The 12,993-nt window shown below is 42.0% G+C and overlaps 1 protein-coding gene across 1 annotated transcript in view; it reads right to left on the reverse strand.

The window, feature by feature from the left end:
• The window catches only part of NXPH2 (neurexophilin 2), a 38,161-nt gene continuing 25,168 nt past the window's right edge, over nucleotides 1-12,993 (reverse strand). Inside the window, exon 2 of the mRNA XM_061354340.1 lies at nucleotides 1-1,569. Within this exon, the coding sequence (XP_061210324.1) occupies nucleotides 826-1,569 (744 nt within the window). The 3' untranslated portion in view covers nucleotides 1-825. The remainder of the gene's footprint in view (nucleotides 1,570-12,993) is intronic.

Genomic DNA, 12,993 nt, shown 5'->3' on the forward strand with positions numbered 1-12,993 from the left:
CTTCCTGTACATGGAAGCCAGCCCCTGCCATAATTTCCGAACTTAAACAGAGATTCTCTTTTTCCAAGGTAAGTGTATTCTCTATCACTGTAAAACTTGTACTGGTGTGAATTTAAACAGTGGAGAAGAATCAAAACCAGAGTTGATGCACACCAAACCTGCACACCTGGTGGGTCTAATAAACTAAAGCTCGCCAATGTCTTATTACATAATTGCATATCCACAGGTAAGAAGGCTGAAGGAAGAACTACCCACTCTTCACTTCAATTAATACGTACAACTACTATAACTCATAAAAATGCAGATGCCGTTCCTTTTTTTTGTCCCAGAAATAGCACTTTCTCTTAGTATTTGAACTTGATTCCTTAAGCCCCATGTAACATTCTTTATTAAATTAGTGGGAGATCTGTTTATTTGGATTTTGTATATAAGCATGTGAGAGTCTGCTTCATCATTTGTTCTTTATGTCATCATCTAATGTCCCCAGTGAGAAACCGAATCCAATGCAAGTAAAAGACTTCTCTACCATCAAGTCTAGTTTAGAAAACTGGTTTTCAAGATCAGTGTTCATGATAGACAGAATTCTGTTTGAGTTTTGTCATGAGTCTGCTTGGTAGTTCCCTTATTAATGATGAGAGCTAAAACGCAAGAGTCTCAAAGGAAAATGATTGTTACCTAAAGTTTATTATCTATGGTACAGCACAAACACCACTACAGTTTTTAAGGATTTTTTTTAACCTGTTAGGAAAACATGTTCTTCTCCAAAAGGTGAATGGAAATACGTATTTTTGAGTGATGCTGTATCTCTAGTTACCCATGATTGCATCAGCCAGAGGACAAGTACGGAGTCTCACTATGGTAATTATAATCAGGACAGACCTTTTGCACCAGTTTGTAATCTACGCTGTAGAAAGCAATGTAGATGCAGATAACTTTAAAGGGTTTGGAACACAGCCAGGAGACATGGCTTTGAGTCTGCTCTTGGTAGCAGATCTTTGAAGGATCAAAATTGCACAAGGCAGTTTTTTTAGCGCGGTCTGTTTTTTCATACTCGATTCGGCAGTTGAAGGACTTGGATTCCTTGGTCTCCAGTGTTGACTGTGGAGACGATTCAAACTCGACCACCTTGGAAGGTGGCACCAAGCTTACAGAAACATTTCCTAAACCTGTGGAGTTATGTCGGAAATAAACACTGAAGGTCCCGTTGCCATGATCGACGATCTTCCCTGTGATGAGGAGGTTCAACTTAACAGTTTTGATGTTAGAGTGGAAGTCGCCCCATCCGAACATTTTCTTGAATTTCCCAGTTTTTACTATAGGTCTGCGTTTAGTTCGTGTGAGGGATTCCTGAACCTCTGTGATGTTGGACAACCAATCCCAAAAGTTTTCTATGCTGTCTGAGTAGGACACCTGGCCGTGTTTCAGTACTGGAGATGGCTTAACAAACAGGCGTAAAGGATTGATGATCCTGGAATGGACCACGTTGTCAACGAGTGTCTCTGCAGCATCCTTGTCTTCCCAGTCCAGCACGTCTGTGGCTTGTACAACTCTGTCAGTGTCACAAAATACCTGTTTCAAAGCAGAAAGAAAGAGTTGTATAAAACTATCAAGATACTAGAGGAGCCATTAATACTTATTTTTACACCAGTAGCGTCTGAACCAGTCCAGCACCATCTTCTGCCCCATGAAACCTCAAGAATTTTACTCAAAATAGCTGACAGAAGATGGAAAAAGCTCAGCAGGAGCTGTCCACTGGCACAAATGGATAAATCTCTGGACAGGTTGCGGGCTGTGATGTGCAGGAGCAGTCACCCTCTGCTTGCAGATTTGTTAAATAGAAAGATGCCCACGGAAGCAGGAAAATCTGAAAGCAAAGTGGCACCTCTGCTGAGAGATGGGCGTGAAACAGAACCAGCAGCATTTCCCATTCCCCTTTTCTTTTTCTCTTAACCTGTCAACTGGTTTAAGCTTAAAATCCTGCCTTGCTCAGCTGCTTCTGGTATTGTATTTGTATACTAAACTGTTTATAGTACTTTTGTCTTTCCCGGTGTTGCCTCTTCCATTTTTCCCAACTCAATGTGCCCATTTGTGCTTTAATTTGAGACCAACGACAAAGGTAATCATATTTTTGGTGTCTTGGCTTCAGTTGCGAAGCTTGCCTGCGTTTAGCCAGGCCCAGCCTCCAAGAAGCTCTGAGCAATCCCAGCCATATCACACATCTCACTATTCAGAAATGTGATGAGACCAAGCTAAGTTTGATGCAAAATTGTCTGTAATCGGAAAGCAAGTAATTACTTCTTGTAGCAACAGAACACTCTTAGATTTCAGAGTGAAACACTGAAAGTAAACGGCAGACTTCCAATTTAAGGTAGAAAGACACTGCTTGTGTATGTTCCTCTTGCATGCTGCGGGAGTGCTGTTGAAAACGCAGAATGCTCAGGAGGTCAAAAGCAGAATCCGTATTTCAGCAGGCTAGAAATGACCACATAACTTTTCCTGTTTAATTCCTTTAAGGGTTGACTCTAAGTTTTGGATAATGGCTTTTGCACTCTTCAGGACTTCCTTATGCTATCATCCTAATGTATAGAGAAAAACTTTTTCAGCTGCAATTATTCTTACAAAATGTGTGAAGAGAATGAAATGGCACTCAAAATGTAAAGAAGAACACACTGCCCTCATCCTCAGTGAGAAATTGCTGCTGCCTCTTCCTCCTGGCCAAATGCTGCTCTCACTTCATCATCCATCTTGCAGTGCCAGGATCTGGATAGAGGGCTTCCAGTATCACTGCCACACAGGATGGAGCTTTCATTATGCAGCAGGCAACCACAGCAGGACTACAGGGTCAAATCTTGCCTAAAGCAATCAAAACACTGAGTGCCGATGCTGGGTGGGATATGCTGCCTGTCTCACTAGGGAAACGGCAATGCTGGGCTTGCTTTTCCCTCTGCTGCTCATCCAAAGGGGTCTTTTACAAATTTAGTTCCTAGCTGTATTCAGCTTCTAGAATATTCTGTTTCTATAATCTTTAATTTTTAGTTTCAACATCTGGCAAAGATCAGAAGCTCTGAAGGGCTTACTCCTCACTGGGGCCTATTCTCTAGCAATAGGCTCTACTCCAGCACCCAAACCCACTTGCTATGTTTTCCTTCTTCATCATCCCTAACCCAGTAATTAAGATTGGATGTTGAAAGGCAGCCATTGCAGCAATGTTCACAACTCAAATGCTGAGAAAGGTGGCCATCACCATTACTATTGCTAAATAAATCTACAGCTGGATCGAAATGCAGTGGTCAGGCGTGTTTCTGCAGAAGTACAGTATTTTCTTCTTCAGATTAGGAAGGGGCGAAGAACAGACAACAGCAATCACTCTCAGCCTGAGACCCTGTATGTCAACTTTCTGCCTCTATGCTACGTTTTTTTATGGCTGAGCTATGAACCCAGGAAAATAGGAGATTCTAATGGAAACAGTGACAGATGCTTATCTGTACCAGCACAAATAGCGCTGTCATAACGATGCTGGGGGAAGCATCATTTCCGCTGTGATGGAAAGCTCCTGGTGAAGCAATGTCATGTTTATGCGTGGGTCTTCAGCCACTTTTAAGCCTATTCCTAATCTCAGAATCAGTGGGGTGATGCTGGGAACAGCTGGCCATCACCACTGCCAGCAAAATAACTCCCCTGCCACAGAGAAGCGACCCTGTTCAGATGAAACAAGAACTGATGTGCATGTTCGCCCATCCTCCACCCCAAAACTGACCTGAGGCCTTTACAAGCACAGAAGAGGCTTTGCTGCTGTGTTTCTAGAGTGCAGCTGGGACCAGGGGCCTAGCAGTGCTGAAATACCAGAAACTTTTCTCTGTGTTTGCATGGCTAAAGCACTTGCTACTTAAAATGCTAATGACCACCCAAAAATGTGGGCACAGGTGGTTGGTGCTGCTGTTAGCAACCGAACTGGAGGGAACTGCCATTGGAAATTTTAAGTAGGAATAAATAGAAATGAAGCCACTTGGTTCACAGGAGGTTCTAACTTTGCGGGTGTCCGCACCCAGTTCTGACTGTTCTGTGGCAAGGGCACAAGGACACACGCACACACATCCTTCTGGGCTACTTCTGCAATGTTTACTGAAATCCATGCAATGGCTCTTTGGTATTTCTTCTCTCTCCTTTTATGAAGCGATCTAGAGGCCAATGAGTCATGTGCTGCTGGTAATACTCAATGTATGTCTCTTTAGGGGGCTTTCACTCCAAATGAGATAGCAGAGTATTGCTTTTTGAATTGCTTTTTTTCAGAAGGCTCTGATATAAAAAGAAGAAATATGTAAGTGTAAAGTTTGGGATGGCTGAAGGGTGGGAAATACTAATGTATGCTAAAACTAGGTGGGTTTGTCACACTGATAATGTATTAGGGCACAATTCAAAACCATGATGGTGGAATTGCAGAGTTGCATCACACTAAACTACTACTTTTAATTATTTATGTGTTACACTGAATGAGATGTAATCATAAGATAATGAAACAGAGCTACAGCAACATGGACTGTTTCATGTGGCAGCGAAACAGCTTTCATAATATGAGAACATGACATCATTAATATACTCAATTATAAGGATGTAATATTTGCCTTTAACACCTAGACAGCAATCACTAGCTACTGCTGAGAGATGTACCTGACACTTGACCCGAGTCTTTTTTTTTTTTTCCTCCTCCTCCTTGAAACAGTTTGTAGACTGCAGGATTCTCCGATCTCACTCAGAATTAACTCTGTCTTCATCCGACTTCTTGTTTCACAGATTTCAGTATCGGCAGGAGATTCAGAGGCCGAGAGAGTTGTCAGCTCCATGGGCTGCAGGGAAGGGGACTGGGCAGGGTGGCACATTTGTGTGTTTTGCAAATGTTCAGTACGAAGGTGTCTAACAAAAGTGCTCCTGGCTCTGCTCAGTGCCCAGCGCAGGAGCAGGAATGAGGGGGCATTGTTCAGAAATGTGAATAATACTTGTGCTATTTTAATGCAAAACCTTTTTTGTGCATGGGCAGGAGATTGGGTTTTTTTCCTATTTTGAATAAAGCTTTCTGCACTATAAGAGAACCAAACTCTTAACGCTTAATTTTCCTCTATACATCACAAAGGCCCTTCCTTTGCTTGACAGCAGGTTTTTGCTGGTAGCAAGGATGGGCTGATGCTCTTTGTTCATCTGTTTATTCACATTGGTTAGCAATTTCTGGGCAATAAAAAATCTGTATTGAAAGAATGCAGCACATGCTGGAAAAAAATTACTTCCTCAGCATCTTCCCATTTCACTATAATGCTTCCCTGTAGTGGAAAATACTGCTCGTAGGGTATCTGAAAAAATACTAGCTTAGGGAAGTTAGCATATACATTTAAATAGATGGCTATTGCTGTAGTTCTCTGCTGCACCTGCATTTCCCATTCCCTCCAAACCATCAATTTCCAAACAGAAGAAAACACCTAATCTTTTTCTGTATTACACAGGCTGTAAAATGTCACCTGGTTACCCTAAAATTTCCATTAGACTGTAGATATCTTCCAGTAAGAAACATAATCTTGGACCAGCCGAGATGCACAGAATACACAGCATGGTTTAGTGTTTCTTTTTGCGATGCTAACCACAAGAGCAGCTCAAACCAAAGCATGATGTGCTTTATATTTATGCAGTTTTAAACTTCAAGTCACTTGTTTTTCCCTGTGCACTTCTCTAAAAGATGCTTTTCAAAAACTCTCTCTCCATGAATGATCCTGACCATGGCAGAGCAGCACAGGGTTAAATAACGTTCTCTGTCAACTGTTTCTGAGAAATGAGCCTGCGTTGATGTGACACTGGAATCAGTAAATGCTCCAGTTTTTTCTATTTGCCCAGATAAATTTGGGGTTGTCTGGAACTTGCTGGGCAAAGCAGGTGTGCAGGAGTTCATCATTTTGATGCTTTGAGAATTTTACCCAGGTTATTCACCAATCACCACAATCATTTCTGTAGCTTCACCCTGCTAGGAATTGTTTAAAAACTCTTGGTAATTAGCTAAAATAAATAGATCTGTTGGGATAAATAGCTCTGAAGCACCTCTCAGACACTCACTGGTGAGTGTTTTATTCCACTGATGGAAAGGGTGGTAGGAAGGAGGTGGTACTCAGTAACTTCCTCCCACTCCCAGTTTCACCAGTGATAAACCCATAATGAGGGAGGCTTTCAGGGATCCCCTCACTCAGCTGCTTCCATCCCTTAGGCTGTACCTAACGGTTTATACTCGTGCCACTGCTGCAGCAGCACAGGGCACTTCTCAGGCTTCCTCGTACCATCTCAGAACCTCCCCTGCCACCATAATGCAGCATCACTGAGTGGCTGCACAAAACCTTAGTTTGAAGGGGGTGGGGAGGGAAGAGAAATAGTTCTGCTTTATCTGGTTGAAAATTCAACGATTTCAACACATTTATCATATTTGAAATAATTTATGTCTTGACAGGCCTTACCAATTTTGCAAAGCACACGCATTAACCAGATAGATAGATACAATGATCTCATATTAGCTTTTTCAGCATCTTACACTGAAGCCCAGAAAGATTCATAAAAACTCAGCCCATCATCAATTAAATGGAAACCCACAAAATTATGTTCCATTATAGCCTTTTTTTTTTCCTTTTTTTTTGGCAAGAAAATGCTGATGGGTTCTAATAATTCATCACAACAAGCTGAGCTTGAACTTTACTGATTATTAAATACGTTTTTCCCAAAGGCAGAGGCCATGATGGGTTTTATGGCAGCAGATGTGGTCGCTGTCAGGAATGCTTCAAGGAGTTCAGGAATTAAGCATCTTTTTTTCAATAAGACTGTAGAGAAGAGCCACGTTCATTCCATCTAGTCACAGACTTATTTTTCAGGATAGTATAAGCCCATGTGCTTTCATAATTGTCAGGTGGATTAGCCTGCATTTATCATCACAGCTTTTGCTAGGAATGAAAGCTGTGAATTAACAACTTAAGCTGCTACGCAGAAACATCCTTAAGGATGCCTCGAACTTCAGCTGCCTAAACACATGCTCAGGTTTCTGATTGTGAGTTTTTGATTTTTAATCCCTTCTCCCAAATATTCTGCTGGGAACATTTTGGATTCCCCTTGAGAAAACAAAGCTGCACAGGTCAGCTTGCCCCAGGAAACAAGATTTTGCTTTGCACTGAATCACAACTCTTTCATTTCCAGACAGCTTCTGGAATTTGCACTGCTTTCTCCTCCTCCTGACTTCACAATCAGCTGCAGCTCCCATACAACTACCCCTGTGCCAATGTGAAGGGCTAGTTCATGTTGCCAACAGAAAGCTGCATCAAGTGAAAACTGAGTGTGTACTCTGCTTTGTACACAGCACGTAACATCCTGCCACAGACTGCAGTTTGTATTTCTTCTCAGAAGGTGTATCTTAAATTACCTACGTACAGAGGAGTTGATAGAAGCTGCTTATTAGAAATTGGTTTTCTAAGTTAAGAAGTGTACGTGAGCACCTGTGGATGGTGCTCCCCCACTCCTGTCGATGCTCACTACTTATGTGGCAGCCGGTCTGACCCATGGGGAGCCCATGAGCCATCATGTGGCATTTAATCCACCGAGCACTGAGCTGGTGGGAGGGCATCGAGTGAGCAGGGATTTCCTTTTGTCAGTCTTCTGAAACGAAACGACAAAAGACAGCTGGTGATTGCGAGCGGGGTCTCTGTGCTCCATGTGGCTCTGGAAGCAGTGTCTGTGGTTTGCAGCCTGGGAGAAAGGGGTGCAAGAAGCACACCGGCAGAAGCGGGACCTGATTATTACTGAAGGTCCTGCTGTCAGCTTTATTGGTTAAGCGACCCCAGTTTCATTACACATTTGTCAAAAGCCGGGAATTAATTATTTCTCCATGTAAATGAAGAGACTCCACAGAAATCGCTGTCACCATTTACCCATGCTGGTGGTAGGATGTGAATATTCAGAGGAGGCTGAATGTTGTAACTGAAGATGCCCTTGCTCTCCAGGAACCCAAAACACTTTTCTACACTTGCACAACCTCTCCCTTGCTAAACTGTAAATAAATAAACACCAGCAAGTTGTTGTGACTGGCTTCCTCCCTCCTGTGGGCGATGACAGACTCTTTGAAACACTCTGGTGCCAAGATAAAATTAAGTAAATCATAAATTCAGAGTTCACCTGCTTTATTCCTCTCTCATTTTAGAATGGATTATAAAGAGGGACTATGGGGATCAGCACACTGATTTCAGCAAAGATACCCTTTACTTGGGGGAAACAGCAGAGCAGGGAGTGGACTGCCATAGGCGCAGATTGGCATAGCTGGACGACAGCAGAGCACAGACTTCTGAAAATCTCCCAGTCATGTCAGGGATGCTGCAATTTGGAAAGTTTTAAAGGCTCATACAGCTACTGCTACTGTCTTTTGCTCAGGAAAGGTGGACAGAAATCCCCTGTTCAGTAGCTAATAAAACTGGATTGCTTTAACAATTTTGTCCTGTCTCCTACAGTTAAAACTAAAATGACAAGCTGCTTCAGCAGAAAAAAAAAGCCTCATGATTGAACCTCGCAGCCCATTAAATTTTCTGCTTGTAAATGAATCCTACAGAGAAATTCCCCCCTGCAGAGGGATGGTGTACTAGCATCCCCGCCAACAGAAGGGAAGTGATCGTTGCTCTACCACATCCTGCTATCAGTGACCTAGTGATAGGGCTTTCTCCATAGCCGCTGCTGTTCAGCATCGCAGGAAAAGGGTCCGAGTGGCATGACAGGAAAGTGACAGAAAGAAAATGAGGAATGGCAGGCTGAAACTGTGCATCAATCTATTAACTGAGAATGTTAATACTTGTCTGAAAGTCAACTAATACTGCTAAACACAAGCACACACTTAAATATCTGAAAGAGACATAACAATAAGGGTATACCTGAAGCTTTCTCTTGCTTTTTAGCCTTTTGCCTGTCAGGATTTTCAGACTGTCACAGAAGGTTAAGTCAGAAAACATAAACTGGAAACATGAAAGCCAGCGTGCGACTCAGCACTATTTTTCGTCCCTAAAATGTAGCAAGTTGCTCTTCTGCTCTCACGGTAGGCGTGCAGGAAGCTAATGGAAGTGTGGCTCCTGGCACACTGCTGAAAGGTGCTTCGCCATTTTTCCTCAAAAGATCTGACAGAGAAAGATCTCTGTCTACATCTGTACACAACTAAGGGCTAGGGAGGGCAACAGGTAGAAATCTTGGCTTTAATGAGGATGTGAGATGATAATATCCAAATAACACACAGACAAAAATATGAATCGAAAATGAAGGGGTATTTTGGGAGAAGTTTCAACTCGTGATGCGATTTCATTGCACAGTTTTAAACAAAACAGATACTTCAAACTCAGTGCTGTGTTTTACAGAAAGATAAAAATCACTTTAAGATCCTCCAATTTGTGTGAGAAAGCAAAATAATATTTTACAAATACAGCACTTCAACAAAGAAACAAAACTGGGGAGGAAGAAGGAGTAAAAATTAAAAGTAAAGCCTGCGAAGATTTCCTTTTTCACAGATGTATTTGTGGAAAGTATGTATGTGCTGCCTTTTCACACAACCCTGATAAGTAGTTTTAAGTTTTATCTGAGGTGTTCCCTCCAGCCTCAACTGGATAAATTGCTTAGAACACAGCTAGCTTTTAAATTTTATCCACTCATTGAACTGATCTACCTTTTTGCTGAGAACAGAAAATTTGTCCTGAGAAACGCTTCTTGCCAAAAAATGTGCACCACAGCCATTCTTGAAGACTTAACCTCTTTTTACTTGTTTAGGTTTTGCCCCTAACTCTGAAATAGAGATCTTTGAGATAAAAAATAGGTAACCCATTTGTATGTCTGTAGAGGAATGACTCTTACAATTTTGTCTGAAACTACTATGTAGTTTTCCTCTTTGCTATATATGGTGATTCCAGCTCTTCTTGAAGGGTGGAGAAGTAACATAGATGTAAACCATTCTGTGAATGACCTGAAAACAAAATATCTTGTACAAAAAAACATTGAATTAAGTTATGATAGATACAGAAAGCTTAGACTTTATATATATATATAAATATAAATACATTAAATGTTCAAGAAGAATTTTTGGTTCATAACAAGACAGATAAGGAAATGCTGCCAAGGAGTGGTGGGTTGGTGATCCACCTGACTGGCTACATGGTGTCTTGAACTGTGTTAAGAGATCAACTGTCCTTCAGCAAATAAAATAAAAAGATCGTTGAGTCTATGACAGTACTGGAATAACCTAGCCAGGTGGGACTTCTGAAGGACTTCTGCTGACAGATGGCTAAAAGCTGAACTCTGACTTCAAAAATCAATGTGCATTTATTTCAAGAGTAGTTTCAAACCTTGGTAATTGGAAGGGAGAAGATGAAACCTAAGCTGACCATGTGGGTTCCTGATGGAGCAAGTCCAGAGGAGGCCATGACGATGCTCTGAGGGCTGAAGCACCTATCCTACGGAGACAGGCTGAGAGAGCTGGTGCTGTTCAGCCTGGAGAAGAGAATGCTCTGGGGAGACCTTTGAGCAGCTTACAGTACCTAAAGGGGCTTACAGGAAATCTGGAGAGGGCCTTTGGACAAAGGAAAGTAAGATGAGGACAAGGGGGAATAGCTTTAAACTGAAGGAGGAGAGATTTAGATTAGATATTAGAAAGAAGTTCTTCCCTGTGAGGGTGATGAGGCACTGCACAGGTTGCCCAGAGAAGCTGTGGATGCCCCATCCCTGGCAGTGTTCAAAGCCAGGGTGGATGGGGCTTTGAGCAACCTGGTCTAGTGAAAGGTGTCCCTGCTCATGGCAGGTGGTTGGAACTAGATGGTTTTTAATGTCCCTTCCAACCCAAAACCATTCTGTGATTCTATGGTGGCCTGTGTCTTCTGGCTGTCCAAGTGCATCTCAAGGCTGTGGTGGGGTTGAAATGGCTTTTGGCAGAGGTCTTCAAGCAGGTACCTCTAAATGTTGGGTTCTCCTCTCTACACAACCCTCTCCCTTTCCTTGAAACTTAGGCTGCACTCTTGCAATCTGTTTTGCACTGAGCTTCACTGGTGCTACATGGACACACGTATTCTCTTCTAGGACTGAGCATTTTGCTTTTAGGATGAAGATCTGGCAGTTACTTATTTTTAGAAGACATTCCTGTTCACCTGAAAAGCATGTGAGATGTCCCGGATGTCTTCAATCTCCACTGAAGTCACCGTGCCACTTGCAGACACTGCCCACAGAATCATTTTGTTTGGAAAAGACCTGTTAAGATCAAGTCCAACCCTAAACATGACGCTACCAAGTCCCACTAAACCACATCCCTCGGCAGCTTGCTGGACCAAGACCCGAACAAGCTTCCTCTTACCAAAAATTGAAACAGGAACATTCAACTCCTTTGCCAAGGCAGCACCTGCTGACCACCCGTCTGTTGAACTTTACAGTTAATAATTTTCTCTCCTGCTTATTTCTTTAATGCCTGAGAGATTTCGCTTTACATTTGCTGAGATCAGTTCATTAAAATACTAATTTCAAACTGTAATTATCTGTTGGTGAGCACTGCCGGTTGAACCAGCAGTAGCACTGATATGCTCTCAGTTTGCAGGAGAGTTCACAGATGCTCAGGTCCTCGAAGCTCCTAGCAGGAGTCACGCTGCTACAAGCCAGCTTGCAAGAATTTTTTTTGGGGGGTTAATGTTTTAAGAATCATATTTAACCACTAAGACTATTTTATGTGGTAGGGAAAATGCATTAACAGATAACTGCTGTATCTGTTAGAAATGAACCTGGTTTTACTGAAGTTGTCATCAAGGTTTTTGAATGCCTTGTAGATTTTAAATTAAAAATCAATTACTGAACAGCTCTTAATCTCCTCTATGGAGCTGATTCATTTTTGGATGTGAACTCCAAGACCCTTAGTGACCTCCCTCCGTTCTAAATACGACACAGCAAAAGCTGATTTTTCTATCTTCCTACTCATGTGCCATTATTCAATTTTTTACTGCATTATGAAGAAGAGAGTTTTAATAATCGAGCCAGATTAAAGGAATAAAAGGATGCTTCTGGCAAGTTAGAGAGAAACTGCGCATTTCTAGCAGATTTCAAGCTCTGTATTATTACAACGTGTAAGAGATGATTAACAAAGAAAAATATTACAGTTATCTACTCCCTTTGAGAGTCTAACTAATGAACCTCTAACAGCTGCTGTTGAAAAATCAGTAACACTATCACTATCAATTCCAAGACAAAGCACAGCTGACAGATGTTTGAAGTGATAGATCAGGCTGCACAAGGATTAAAATAACAAGCCCCAAATGGCCTTTAAAAGACAAAGGTGCTGCAGCAAACTATTTTCAGACACTTTGGATACTGTCAAAAGTTAGCTCACTGAAAAAATTATCTTGCAAAACAGTAATGACCAAAGTAATACGTTATGAAAAATCTAACAATGGTGATATTTGAGCCAAGTTTCTGAAAAGAATGGGGTTTACAGTCATTTGTGCTTTTAATGGCAGAACTGAGAATGCTGTGCTGCCCTTCATATTACTCCTGGGAATGAGTTATGAAAAGTACACACTGGCTTGAAGCATAAAATGTAACTGAATTGCATTCTTGTACATTCTAATTAATCCTACTTTAAAGCAAGAAGTTACATTTTAATAGGCAATGAACACCGTTCTTTAAATAAGGCGTAAGATCTTTGTGTTGCTTCACTGCAGGCTGAATCCCCTAACAACCTGTCAATAATGTGATAGAGACGAAGAGCCCATTCCTGGAAGACACCTTCTGCCTCTAATCTGAGGTGACTGTAGCAAGAGGAGAATGAGCTGAACCAATTCCAAGTTTCTGGATTTTATCTCAGCTTTCTCTGTTCAGTGTGTCTTGTCAGAGGCTCAGACAGGAGACCTGTACCTGGCTCAGACAGGGACCCACAGGAGCGATGGCAGGACACGCTGTGTGGCTGCAGTGCTGTGCAGGGCCAAG

Source organism: Neopsephotus bourkii, unplaced genomic scaffold (genome assembly GCF_033783945.1).
Source record: "Neopsephotus bourkii isolate Nb327-2 ecotype Australia unplaced genomic scaffold, CSIRO-AGI_Nbou_v1 NB_730, whole genome shotgun sequence".
In the NCBI taxonomy this organism is placed as follows: domain Eukaryota; kingdom Metazoa; phylum Chordata; class Aves; order Psittaciformes; family Psittacidae; genus Neopsephotus; species Neopsephotus bourkii.